At 40.6% G+C, this 14,955-nt stretch overlaps 1 protein-coding gene across 5 annotated transcripts in view; it reads right to left on the minus strand.

Moving 5' to 3' along the window:
- Positions 1-14,955, minus strand: part of mob2a (MOB kinase activator 2a) — an 81,268-nt gene that overhangs the window by 6,562 nt on the left and 59,751 nt on the right. For 4 of the 5 annotated variants that reach the window (XM_088997261.1, XM_088997260.1, XM_088997259.1 and 1 more), the window contains one exon: positions 839-999. In XM_088997261.1, the coding sequence (XP_088853387.1) occupies positions 839-999 (161 nt within the window). Of the gene's footprint in view, positions 1-838; positions 1,000-14,350; positions 14,518-14,955 lie in introns of those variants that run through there. The other variant, XM_088997256.1, reaches the window with a different exon arrangement.

Below are 14,955 nucleotides of genomic sequence, written 5' to 3' on the forward strand. Positions count from 1 at the left end.
AAGGGGACAAACAAAAATAAACAAGAGGCTCAATCAAGCGGCCAGTTTGCAACGATGTGCTTATACAATTCAAGAAATTATGCTCAAAGGAATAGTGTAAATTTAAGTAAGATGAAAAAAAGGTAAACAGGACTGACAGCAAGGAATTGTGTTTGACGGAACAGTGTGTTGTGTTGCTTGGAAGGGCCTAAATATCGTGCAATGTCTGTGTCGTATTAAAGGATTGGCTCTGTGCTTGCTGCACCTTTGGCGGCTTCTGTTTGCTGACATTTTCACTTTCCACTGGTTTGCCTTTCCGGAAAACCTCCAATCTCGTTTTCAACCCGCATCTGTAGCACACCTAATATAGAAAAGTTGGTTGTGGAATTGGGTTGACAGTGGACGGAAGCCAACTGAGGTGGCCTGGCACACAAATAGGCATGGAGCGGCATTTGTTTCTGATGCTTTGATAACGGACCGTGAGGAAGAATACCACATCATCTCAAAAAGAAGAGAGGAGTTCGTTTTAGGTAAAAAAAAAACAGTTTTCACAGTTCTTGAAAACATGACCTTTGAAGACCACGGTCAACCATTAAACCGGTCATCGGCCTATGCCAAAATGGAGTTGGATAGGTTTGAAGTGAATTCCACCACATCATCACATAATTATAACTGAAAGGACTTGATATCACAATGCTGAAAGCAATAAATTGTCCCAATTTTATTGTTTCCTGAAACTAAGGAACATTATTCAACATGTACTTCACAAAGTAATAGATGTATTAAAAGGTGAGTGTGTTTGTCCACGCAATGCCCTGTGTACTTAAAGAGTAGTGAAACAGAAACCATTCTCACTTACTGTTGCTGGCGAGCCATTCGTGTAGGTCTATTTCTCGGGGCAAAACCACCAGCTCCTTCAGGTCAAAATCCACCACGCGGATCTTTGTGAACTCTGGCTCGAGGTATTGCTTCTTCTCTTCTGCTGGAGGCTTCTTTCCATTTGGTTTTGTCTTTGACTTCCTGTCAAATAGAAGAATAGCAAAAGGTCAAAATGCAGGCAGACATGAATGGAAGTACATGTACACCTAGAACTGTGGAATATGGCAAATAAAGTCATATTTCTGCAGTGTCTAGCCTCTAACACTTCCAAGAATACACAGCAAGAAATATTTAAAAGATATGTTTCCAAAGAAGACATTACTCTGAATGCAGTTTGAAGAAAGATCATCCCAAGGGTCAAAGTGAGCAAAGCCATTTTTCAACAGTGGATTCACTCACCGAGCAAGGACAAAACAAAGAGCCAAGTGTGCATGTACATGCGCTTTCGCTCTGACCTCTGACCCAACGTCAGGTCTGAAGTTGCAAACTGCCACCCCCAGGGCCTTGTACTTCCATTGTTAGTTTTGGCACGAGTATGTCACATCACACTTGGTGGGTAACAGCATACTCTCGACCTACTTCCACTCTGTAGCAATGCAGACAGTTCCATCAGGGGGTCAAAGGTTAAAAGACTTAATGCATCGGCATGATAAACAGTGGCAGACTCGTATCTGGCAGGTTCAACAAAATGTAGACTGTTAGGGCCACCTGTAGACCTGAATGGAATCAAGGGTGGGGGCGGTTGGATCCCGGCCAACGTGACCATGTCAAAATGTCCTTGAGTGAGATACTGAACAGTGAGTTGCTGCTGATGCTGCGGCATCAGGGGGAACCCGTGTGAAGGTAGAAAAACTGTATTCAAATCCATTCAATTGTATTCAAGTCCATTTACCATTTAGTGCAAGAACTGTAATAACAATCCGTAGTGCTGCTCAGCTTTGTCGGATTGACTAATATTTGGCCCACTTTGTGATCGTCCGTAATGTCGTATTTCACCAATCTGACCAATTTGGTCATTGTTTCCCTCTGTTTCCCACAAAAAGATCTATTCTTATGGTCTTGACGCAGGCTGTTCGGTCTACACTTTTTTTAATTATAAGTCCAACACCAAGGTTGGGAAATTGGGAAGTCAAAGTCAAAGTGAGCGTTACTGTAAATTATGCTAATATGCATGACATACAGCACAGATGAAATTAATGTCCTCTCGGACCCAGCGTGTAAGGCACTTATAATGTGGCTAAAAAAGACATACAATTGACAACAGACAATACATGTAATTTCTGAATGTAAAGTGAGGTAGTGTTGTATGTAAAGTGAGGTAGCGACGTATGTAAAGTTAGGTAGTGTTCTATGTAAAGTGACGTAGTGTAGTAATGCACTACAACGAAACGAAACTGCAACGAAAAAAGGTTGAAGTGGGGTCTTGTAGAACAAAAACAAGAAAAAAGAATAGAGTTCAGGATGATAGTACAGCGTGTACCGTGTACTCAGAGTTCAGTGAGTGTGGCAGTGGGGGCAGGGCTGGGAGGGAGTTGAGTCTCCTGACTGCTTGGTGCCGATGGCAGCAGGCTGAAGAGGCTGTGTGGGGGATCACCAGCAATCCTGATGGCTCTGCGGGTGTTGTAAATGTCCTGAAGAGGGGGAGACAGCGATGATCTTCTCAGCTGTCCTCATGATGCGCTGCAGAGTTTTACGGCAGGATACGGTGCAGGTGCCGTACCACACAGTTATACAGCTGATCAGGATGCTCTCGATGGTACCAAGGTAGGAGGTCGTGATGGGGGTCGGGGCTCCAGCTCTTCTGAGCTTGCGGAGGAAGTACAGGCGCTGGTGGGATCTCTTGCCGTGTTGTGGCTCCAGGACAGGTCGTTGTTCATCTTGAGAAAGAATGTCTACTTTGAAAAGCCACCAATTAGGGATTTACATTTGCTACCTCTCCTCAATCCTTTTTGAAATGTTTTCCTCCCCCTTCATCTGTCCAAACAGCCTGTTGTCAAGAAAAGACTTGAGCCTCATTCCTGCCCTCACCTTTCATCTCAAACTGACATTCTAATCTCATTCTTGCACTTTTTATGTAACTCGTTTTGTTTTATGTAATAGCCAGTACGTCTCTTTGAGTACGTGCCCCTACCCCTTTTCTTTTGCTGCTTCCCTTTCATACCTAAATGTACATAGTAAATATAAGCCGCTCAGTGGTACGGACAGATTCATAGAACCTTGTGGCTTTTGGGCTTCATGTAAAAGGGCTTGAGCAGAGCAAAGCGCTTCAGTTCCAGATGCCGTCAGTTTCATACAGTTACAAAGGCAGCATTAAGTTCCTGTGAAATCTTGGGCTCCTGAGAAAGGTTCAAATTTGTTCATTGCACAGTCCCCCTCCACTCTTTTCCTTTAGAAAACATTATGTTCACTGCCTGCCTCCTATTTAATAATTTTCCACACAAACACCCCCTCCCTGTCTGGCAAGCATTGGTGTGGTGAAGGGAGGTGCATTTCTGGAGCTGTTGGTTTATTTTAAGATAAATAAAAACCTCCTCAATCCCTCCCTTCATACGTGCGTGTCCACCCTTGCTACAGACACACCCCGCCTGTTCTTGGTAAGGAAAGTCTTTGCCATAAAAGGCAACAGATGCCCGTTTTGTCTCACCAGATCAGAGCCGCCCACAAGACCAAGACCAGAACTCTGCATAGAAGGTACAGACTGACACAGCCTGTTTAGCACCAAAAGGGACCGGTCAAAACTGACAAGTCAGGAAAACCTGGTTCGACTTGTATGGAAACGCATCAGAAACATGCGAAGATCCTATGTGCAAACTTGGTGCAGTGCATTTTGTTGAGAAAAGATTGAGAAGGGGGAGCAGGAAGCAGACCCACTGGTGTGACTCGACAATAAGGAAATGGGGTTTGCATAGTCAGGTGACCTGCAAGACTGCACGAGAGAGCAATGGAATGACTGATCTGGCAGCTGCTAAATTCCATCTGTTAGCCACGGGCCCTTTCACTTTCACCAGAACCACCCCCGAGCCACCACTCAGCTTTATTCCCGTGTCCAGTTTAACAAATACTGAAATGGAAACATCGAATTACTGGTGTAGATGACTAATTTCACTGTAATATGCACCCCAAATCAATTGTTGGCTACAGCCCGTTTTGAAGAGACACTGTCTACGTGCAACAAGTACATGTTCTTTGTTGTGTATGTTGTTGCGAATTAAGATTTTGGTAATGCAACACAGCAGAGCAGGCCCAGTAGGAGAGTGGTTCTCACGTTGACTTCACAATACAGAGGAACGGATTCAATCCCCATTACGATCACCCCGGGAGGAGTTTGCATGTTCTCCCGTGCTTGTGTGAATTTTCTCTGGGTGCTGCGGTTTCCTCCCACATGCATGGGCAGTTGATTGAAATATCCAAATTGCATTTTGGAAAATGAATGAATGAATGAATGAACTCAGCAGAAGACATTCGTATTGCAGAAAGTGTACACTTCTACACTGGTGAAACGTTGTAGGCATAAATGTGACTGCAGCGTTGTGCTCTTTCATTAGATTTCCAACATGATAAATGCATTTTGGTCGGCCATGCACACAAATTATTTTTAAGATGACATTTTTTCATCTACCTAGCAATGGTAAGGCTATTATTATCAATATTTAGACAATGGGACAAGATTTTCAATTTGTGTATTTTTTTATTGAAGCATAAATATACATCTGTTTCAGTTCGAAACAGGCTCACAGGATGATGTGAGAGAGAACAGACTAACCTGAAAAACAACACCATTGGCCCGATTGCACTCAAAAGCAGTAGCTCAAATTAGTTGTTAAGTTGCTATGTGCTGACTGTGCCAAGCAAACACAAACGGGTGCTCTCAAATACACATGCTGAAGACAAGCACAGTCTTATTGCTGCAGTATCTCCTGTTGTCATTCCCTCCTGCTTTTCACAACCAACCCAGCCGGTCACAACTACGAGCTGCATCACAAGAGACCCCGAGAAATGTCCACAGCAACAGAGTCCTAATGACTTTGTATGCGCACACATCAGGCAAATGTGCATTCTAGCCACTGTATGTAAATGCATCAGACAACATTAAAAGAATACCAGGCAATTCAATTGAAACTGTTAAAAGAAATTGAGGTGTTAATCTACTTTTCTACCAGATCCTATTTGCATGGTTTTGTGTACGTTACAAGGCTGTCCTATTAAAAGATGGAAAATTAATTTGAGTGCCAACTGTAAAACTTATTCACGCAGATCAATGGTTCTAACGAGCCAATGTGAATCATATCTGTTTTTCCATTATTTATTGAATTATTCAGGATCAATAATATCAATAAATATTTCACATTTGTTTGTGACTCTTTGGAAACGTGGCTAACATGCTTGCTTTTGATGGCTATTAATTGCGATTTTGTCAACTAGTCCAACATATTCCAAGCAACAATGTCACCTGTGGTTTAATTGTAATTTAGATTCGGTTGACATGAGTGCAATCAGCATCAGGGCAGGCTAAAAACGACACAAATGTCTGTATTTATCTTAACAATGAGCAAATCCTGGCACACAAAACAGATTTTTTTTTTGTTTTAAAGGTTAACAATAAGTTGTAATTTTCTGAAATTTATAGTTATGTCAAGAAATAAAGTTTTGTATTAGAAAATCAGCCCTGACTTCATCGACCCAAACTTTTGTAGTGTACCGTTCTTGAATCATATTGCACGCCACGTAGCAAGATACTGTACATAGGCACAAGGTAAATTCATTTGCTTGCTGACAATTTTTTTGGTTTCTTTGAATTTAATTCACTTGAATATATAGGTTAGCTTTTACTTGTTACACATTAATAAACACAACCATAGTGAATCAAATTGTAATCTTGTGTAATCGAACCGAATCGAGTTCCACATAAAATTATATTTTTTCTTGAATTACATTGTACACTAGTATCAAGACATGTATCGACTTGTATGTTTTTTGGGAGAGATGCACACACCAAAAGATATGTCTACAAAAATCAACTGGTCAACAACAGGCTCAGTGCTCAATATCCTGTTTTGGTGTTGCCAATAATGCTTATAGTGACACTCCTGAGGAGCACGATTCAAACTTACATACTCTTAAAAGTCTCTCAACTGGCTTTGTCCTTTCAACAAGTGAAAACGGGTCAGCAACTTTCTAGAAAGCGAGTGGAAACCGATTAACGCAAAGAAAATCTATGAGTTTGATACACACATGAAATGAATTTGTTGAAATAACCCATTATCGTATTATTATATTATTATAATTAGTATGTCAAGACGATTAGTATGTGAAGACGATGAATATGTTGATTGTGTCTGACAATAATGAGGAGACAGATATTTGTTTAAAACTGCCAGCAGTGAAATTATCAAATGACATACAACGTTCTTCACTGGTTATCTATTTTAAGAGCATGCCCTCGGACTACTCAGGTGGCCTTGGGGTGCTACCTGGTGGCCGCAGGTACCGTTTTGGTGACCACTGAGTTCAAATATTAACAAAACATCTAACAAATATTTGCCATTAGGAGCATGAAGGGAGAGTAGGGTCTGTCAGGAGGAGCCCTTTACTCCCAGCCAGGTTCCTAAATTAACTTCAGGCCCCAAATTGGACAGGCCAGACTTTTCTCTTACATGAAAATACCAACCCATTGAGACAAGCTTGGTCTATGCAAAGCAAAACCACAGCAGCCATTACACAGCTAAAAAGAGATCACGCGAGTACGCACAACTGCTATGTTGGTCTGTCAGAGCTTTTGTCACAGCTCCTGTGAATATTCACAAGCATCTTTTTCAAGAGGACCATTTTAGTTCTGTGAGGACGAGATGAGCAGTAAGAACAAACAGAAAGCACAGCTGCCACCGCTTAATCGGCAGCCTCACTGGAAGCGTTAGCAGAACTGTCAATAAGCACATGAGAATAGTAGCCCGGGAACAGCTCTTAAAGGACAACCTCCGGACAAGTTGTGTCCATAATTTGTAAAATCACTTCAAATGACTTCTACTGAGCGTATTTTACAAAGTTCCACCGCGAGCTATATTTCACGTTTTAAAGGACAACCAACGTCACTTTTTTGTTTCTTAACTGACATAAGAAAAACGTTTTATAGCATCTAAAATACCCAAAACACGCAGTATGATATTTTTAGTCAAATGACAAAATCTGCAAAAAATTGAGCTGCGAATTAGGCATTTACAGAAAGTCCCGCCCCCAGTTCGTGACGTCACTGCAAGACGTCTTGCATAACTGGAGAATCAAAACAATGGCTTCAGAATCGGAGAATATGATTTCTTGTTACACATCCAGTTATTAATATGATTCAAATAGTTCTGAAGAGGAAAGCATACATGTTTGCAATCGATTAAAGAAGTCCTTCCGTGTAATTTTGAGGCATCTGGACTGCAATGTAGCATCCCAGAAAAGAGGCAGAAAAATGGCGACCAGCTCCTGTGCGGAATGAATCACCCCGTTTCCACAGGCTGATAAATTACTTCCATGGAGCTTGGACGCCCTCTTCTGGCGTCTTTTGGGTGCAACACAAGGTTTTCAGACCAAACAAGTACTGCAAAATTCAGTGAGACCTCAACTTACGAACACCTTATATTACGAACTTTTCATCTTATGAACGTCAAATTTATGAAACTTAAAACTTATAATAAGCACTATTTTCATAATACACACCCACCACGGGTGGTCCATCAAGCACACGACCTTCGGATCTGGCGGAGTGATCTTCGGCGGAAGATCACGACCGAACAGCGCTCCAGCCGGCTACTTTCCACACCCCCTCTCATTGAATGCACACGTCGATCGCCTATTTGGACCTTTTTGCTGATAATTTTACTATGATGGGGAAAAAAAAACACCACAGGCTCCTGTTCAGCCCAAGAAGACATAAAATAAAATCACCATCGCTGAGAAGAAGGAGATAATTGAAAAACATGAACGAGGTGTGCGTTTGTGTGATTTAGGGGCCGAGCACGGCTATGCTAAGTCTACCATTCTCTGGAACAGAGAAGCCATCAAAGGTGCGTCTGTTGCCAAAGGTGTTTCCGTGCTCTCAAAGCGACGGTCTCGGGCAATCGAAGAAGTTGAAAAACTTCTGTTAATTTGGATTAACGAAAAGCAGCTATCCGGCGACAGCGTGAGTAAAGCTATTTTATGCGAGAAAGCACGGCTAATTCACGCCGATATCACCATGCGCCAACCTGAAAGTTGGGAGCTTATTGAGGATTTTAAAGCCAGTAACAGAACATCTGAGGAGGATATGGCTGCAGCATTAAGTGAGCTCATAAAGGCAATGTTGGCAAAGTGGAATGATGTGCAGGCTTTTACCGAACAGTTCCATCCAGAAAAGACTGTGGCTATGAAAATCATCAACATGATGAACAATAATGTGATGCCTCAGCTTCGTAAGATCTTATAAGTCAGAAAGCAACAGGTGTCAATTAAGAGGTTTTCAATCAGCAAAAATGATGAGGAGTCTCTAAAGAAAAAAAGAAGAGAAGCCACACCAGAGGTTAATTTACCAACAGTAGGAAGGTGACTCTCCTTCCAAAAGCCATCAACGACCATCAAAAAGGTAAATAAAACTTTATTTTACAGCACAGTTTATTTCTTTAATTACAGTCCTCATGTAATGTGCATCTCTTTCCAAACAGCAATTCCCTTTGACCTCGGACCTCCAACGCCTTTCCATCAAGCCATCAATGACCATCACAAATGTAAATAAAGTGACTATGATACAATGCAGTGTATTTCTTTCATTACAATACAATAGCACATTTATTATACATAGAATAAGATATGTTGTGTGTAGTTTTAAGGCTTATTTAGTTGCAAAGTATATTTTATGGAAACCTGGGAACGGATTATTCCCATTTTAATGGTTTCCGACGGGGAAAAAAATTTGAGATACACACTTTTCACCTTACACACTCTGTCTGGGAACCAATTAAGTTCGTAAGTTGAGGTCTCACTGTACATTGACGTGATGGACGGACTGCTACAATGTGTCTTTTTTCCGGTCAGTGGTGTTCCTTTAGTGACGTCACATACGGACTCGCCACCAACTCAAAAACAAGACTTCCCAATATTCAGAGTGAGTCTTAAAACGTAAAATATAGATACAGTAAAGTCTCGTTACATCGATATCGGATATATCGATAGTCCCGGTTATATCGATACTATTTCTATGCACGCACGGAGAAAATTACATGTAAACAGGGTCGGATATATCGATAGTCCCGGTTATATCGATATTTTTTCGGACTCCCTTGAATATCGATATAACGAGACTTTACTGTATATGCGGTGGAATCTTATTAAAATACGCTCAGTAGAAGTCATTTGAAGCCATTTTACAAATTATGGACTTAACTTGTCCGGAGACGTCGGTTGTCCTTTCAGACTCGCTCTGAATATTCAGGAAGTCTTGTTTTTGAGTTGGTGACGATACCTAACGTGACGTCACGGTAGGTATCGTCACTGACTGAGAAAGAGACATACAATGCATTTTGGGTACTTTGTTTGGTCTGAAAACTTTGGGTTGATCTGTGTTGATGGCGAAATTAGAAGGAAAACGCATAAATACAAATAACGCGATGGTGAATCGTTGTGTGTTGCACCAAGACTACTATTTGATACTAGCAAAAAAAACAGCCCATTTCCAACGGAGCTTGGGCACCATCTTGTGCATTTTCTGGGACGCTACATTGCATTCCAGATGCCTCAAAATGACATGGAAGGACTTCTTTAATCGATTGCAAACATTTATGCTTTCCTCTTCAGAGCTATTTGAATCATATTCATAACTGGATGAGTAACAAGAAAGCTCTTCTCCGAATCTGAAGCCATTGTTTTGATTCTAGAGCAAGGCAAGACGTCTTGGCGTGACGTCACGAACCAGGGGGGCGGGACCTTCTGAAACTGAAACTTTATGAGGTCATTTTGAAGTAGTTTTGGGAGACTAAGTCGTTTTTATTGGTGTTTTTCATTTGACTAAAAATATCAGCCTGTGTGTTTTGGGTATTTTAGATGCTATAAAACGTTTTTCTGATGTAATTTAGGATACAAAAAAATGGTGTTGGTTGTCCTTTAAATGTGCACACACTGCTCCAATGCAACGACTTCGACTGTCCCAGCACCACTCTGCCTACTCTGGTCAAGCCAATTTCGAGGTTCAAAGGCCAGCGGAGCCTTCAAGCCCCCCCCCCCTGCTATTATTATAATAGAGCCTCATCAACATTACAACACCAGTGTCTGACAGGAAGGGTGGGATGAGGGAGCCGATGTATGATAAGATTGAAGTTGCTGTTAAGCACCTGGAACAAAGAAGTTGTTTGAGACAAGTTTAGCTGAGACACTGGCGAACAAAAATGATGACATCTGTCACAGGTAGCTCAAAGTCAAACGTTTTGACAGAAAAGGATTTCCTTTAATTTATTTTCTTGTGTTCATTCAGGATTTGGGTCTTCTTCACCCCCCAAAAAAGTGATCCCCAAAGGAGGAAATGAGTTAACAGAGGCGCTGTAAACAGCACAGCGCCTCTGCAGTCCCATGCCCTCATAAAATCCCATATGCACCCTTGTAAACTCTGATTAAGTGTTTCAGTTTGGTCTTCTCTAGAGATGAACATCATTTAAAAATCCAAGAGAACCTCCAAGTGAGTTTAATCTTGGTGTGAGCTCTATGAATACTTACTCATTCCTACACATTACCAAATTTACATATTTTTCTGACCATCAGGCACATTTAATATCCTTCAGTTGTCTCAAAAATTGAGAGTGTCTTGTGATGACATGTGCTCTCTGTATGGATCAATGTTAATTCGAATTTCTTCCTATTACATTTACATTGTCATCCTCACACACATTTTATCAGTCGCAAACATCTAAATGATTTTGTTGTGCCGGAAATAAGACTACAGCCTGCTTCTGTGTCTAAGAATCACATGAAGCAATTTCTGGTGTTTTTTTTCCCAATAAAACAATGTGGACAGAGAGGTAAACAACGATAAATGTCCACCTATTTACTTGAACACTTATATTTGCGTTTGTTTTCATAATACCAGACATTTTTCCGTTTTTGTGTCAATGAATGATGGGAAATGTTTGTTCTTTACACCCCATTTAAGTTGAGCTTTTCTAGTAGTGTGAGATACCTGACCGACGCCAGATAGAAAACAATGGCAGCTTTCAACACTTCTGGTGACCAAGTTAAAAAAATACAATACAAAATAAGATATTACTGAGTACACTGACTGATTCAAAGCAGTTGCCTTGTCTAGAATTTAGCATGAGTAATTACACAAACACGGGGCGATTTCAGAAAGTGTGATTATTATTTTTTTTTTGTGATTGCGGAGGCTGAGGTTTAAACGGCCATCACTTTATTGACAGCGGAATGCTAAGCTAATGCAACTGTGCTAGTTTTCAGCCATGCGAGATTCCAGCTTTTAACATTTCTGATCTTTTTCACATGGTTAAAAGTGTCCTTGTGTGTGTGCATGTGTTTAACAAAAGGTCTGATGGGTGTTGGATGTGTGCTGCCGTTGTGAATGTAAACCTTGATTTACGTTTCTCTGAAACTTGAGCGTGCGCAGACAAACACACACAGACACACAAACAGATTTGTATCCATCTTTGTAGTTATATGAACTTGAGTTCGTGCATTTACATTTTAGCCTACATTAATGTTTACACCACACCCATGTAGCAGAATTATGTTGTGGTGAATGTACAACAAATTTCCCATCAAAACATGTGTGTTTATATTTGTAACAGATAAACTCTGTCATGTTAATGCTTTATTAGACTTTCGATTCTACAGATAAACTCTGTCATGTTAATGCTTTATTAGACTTTAGATTCTATCACATATCATCGTGTTTTTCGTATTAGAGATTAGCCATTGAAGCTGTGGTTAAAGGTTTTCTTATTATGGACAATAATCAGAAAAGTTACAAAAACATTGCAATTTTAGGAAGGAAAAAATATAAATTAGATTATTGTTCATTAACATCCAAACAGAGTCTGAACTTAGCATTAAAGTCTATCAAATAAACAGTACTATTTCAAGCAACACTTTACAAACATAATGCATTAGATTTTTAACGACAGTGAATCTCATTTTCATGACCCATTCACTGATATTGTGCCTTTTAATACAGTGCGCCTAATGGTCCAGAAAAATATGCAATAATAGTAGGTGTGTAGATCACCTCTCCATGCACATGAAGACATGCAGCACCATGCTATTTAACACCCTTTTCAAGCCCTAAAAAGGTATGGAATCTTCAACTGTCTTGCTACTTACATTAACAGGTTTTGAGGTATGTGGCCTTTGGTTTGCTGATTGTCCTAGGTCTTAAAAAAGTTCATCAAAATCATGAACAACTCCAGTTAGTTGTCCCATGAAGGAGCCAATTCATTCACATTGTACATTGTCTTCAACTGATACACAACCAGGCTAAATACATGTGTAAACTCGGTTGAAAGTTGCATTTGCTTTACTCTATGAACATAGAATAATACGAGTTGTTTGTCATTTGCGTCACTATGATGACATTTAATCTAGGTCACAGGTGTCAAAGTCAAGGCCCGCGGGCCAAATTTGGCCCGCCACATCATTATTTTCGGTCTGCGAAAGCAAATCAAACGTGTTAAATTCCATGATGATTGCTAAAATCTGAGCCAAAATTTCATATTTTTGGATGTCAACCACAATAAAAGTCATTATTCTTAATTTCAGATTTGAAAACGAGTTATTCAATAATTTGCTGTGTGCTCTATATGTAATATTTGAAGGGATTTAAACATTCTAATGGGCTCCCCAAATTCATAACGGCCCTTGAGAAGAAACCATAACTACAATGTGGCCCGCGGCAAAAAATGACTTTGACACTCCTGATCTAGGTTGTACATTTTTATTCAATCTTCTTAGTCTGACAACAGTGTATAAAAGTATTAATTTATCCACCAATTGTCACACATAAAATGGAGGTCAAGTGGAGAAATGTAACTACTGGTATGTAACACTCTTTTACCTTCCCATAGCTGTGCACGATGAAGAAGAACTCAACGTGATTAAATGTTACAAAACTGGACTGTATATTTTTACCTAAATCAATATCTGAAAATATTTTTGAAGTGAACGTGCGAATTTTAAGTGGGCATAGGCTGAGACACAGATGTGAATTTTGGTGACAATAGGTCCTAGTTTTCTCAGAATAAACCACGTTCAGCTTTTTTTACACACACGTCGAGCGTTTTCGACTGTCCCTACTTAACTTAAAGGACAACTGACACCTCCCGACAAGTTGTGTCCATAATTTGCAAAATCACTTCAAATGACTTCTACTGAGCGCATTTTACAAAGATTCCACCGCACATAGCTATATTTTACATTTTAAGACTCGAGCTGAATATTCAGGAAGTCTTGTTTTCGAGTTAATGACGATGCCCTAAGTGACATCACGGAGGGAATTGCCGTGACCGAGAAAGCGACACACAATGCATTTTGGGTACTTTTTTTCGTCTGAAAACACTGTTGATCGCGAAATGGTGAATCGTTGTGTGTCGCAGCCAATTGCAGTAACATGCATAAAGAAGGTGTAAGTTTACGCAAATTCCCAGCGGACAAATTAGCCCATTTCCAACGGAGCTTGTGGATTTTCTGGGTGCTACATCAGAGTCCAGACGGCTTGAATTGATACGGAAGGACTTCTTTCATCGGTTGGAAACATGTATGCTTTCCTCTTCAGAACTATTTGAATCATATTCATAACTGGATGAGTAACAAGAAAGCATCTTCTCCAAATCTGAACTCTCTGAAACCATTGTTTTGATTCTGGAGCAAGGAAGTGTGTGACCAGTAGTGACGTCACGACCAAGGGGGGCGGGACTTTCTGAATCTGCCCAGTTCCAAGCTCATTTTGTGGCAGTTTTGGGACACTTTAAGTCATTTTTATTAGTGTTTTGCATTTTACTACAAATATCAGCCTGCGTGTTTTGGGTATAGATGATATAAAACGTTTTTCTGATGTCAGTTAGGAAACAAAAAAATGGTGTCGGTTGTCCTTCAAATCATTTGAATGGCCAGCTTTTTAAGCAGCAGTATTCAAAAGGTAAACGTGCATATTTGTATAACAAATCGCTTCCTCCGCAATTGGTTTAGGAGAAATGTATGTTCCATTTATGTTCATTTGGGTGAATTAGCAGAGTAGCAGACTTTGTACCGTTTCTTGCCCGGTCTTGTCAAGTCACAAATAAGAAGCTGCTCGATGAGCCGAGGAATAACGCACTAATACCCCAGTAATTTACAAACACGTCGACGTGAAAACAAGTAGAAACACGTGCACGTAGGCGACCATTGCTACTCAGATACTTGCAGATTCAACGATAAAAGGAAATACCCCACGCCGTTAGTTCTGTTAACCCAACAGGTTCTACAGAACAACCATCGTTTTTACCTTAAAACTTTTCCGACAGCTTGAAGCACCATTTTGCAACTTAGTCCGTTTTTAGAGTTTCTCTGGGAGTGCATGTCCGTCTTATCTACAGAGAAAGAGCAAAATTCGCCGACCATGGCTCATATCGGGATGAACCGTCGCATCAAATTCCACGAGGAGTGCGGAGTTCACTGAGACTCCGGGAAGGCAACTTGGTCAGCTCCAATCGTTTGCGACAAAGCCCGCCTCCTCGTATGACCTTCGTCCAATTACAGAAGAGGAAAGTGTTCAGGAGGTGTGACATCAAAGCCTGCCCACGTGGACGTATCTCAGGCTTCAATCGCGACGGTCTTGTTAATTGTAACAGAACAGCAACACAATGCAGCAAAGGAGGATTACAAAACAACCAATAAATAAGGCGATACATAGATAAACGTGCCGTCGGATCACGAATGTATTAACGCGCGTGTTCGGGCCACAGGTGTACAGGTACACGGCAATTGAAGTCCTACTTGTCACTGCTGCAATGTACTGGAGATAAAACCACACTTATAAATAATAATAATAATAATAATAATAATAATCTTCTTTTTCTATCGCCTTTTCCCTTCAGGGGTCGCCACAGC

This window comes from Hippocampus bargibanti, linkage group LG05 (assembly GCF_051943395.1).
Source record: "Hippocampus bargibanti isolate YZ-2025 linkage group LG05, ASM5194339v1, whole genome shotgun sequence".
Taxonomy (NCBI): domain Eukaryota; kingdom Metazoa; phylum Chordata; class Actinopteri; order Syngnathiformes; family Syngnathidae; genus Hippocampus; species Hippocampus bargibanti.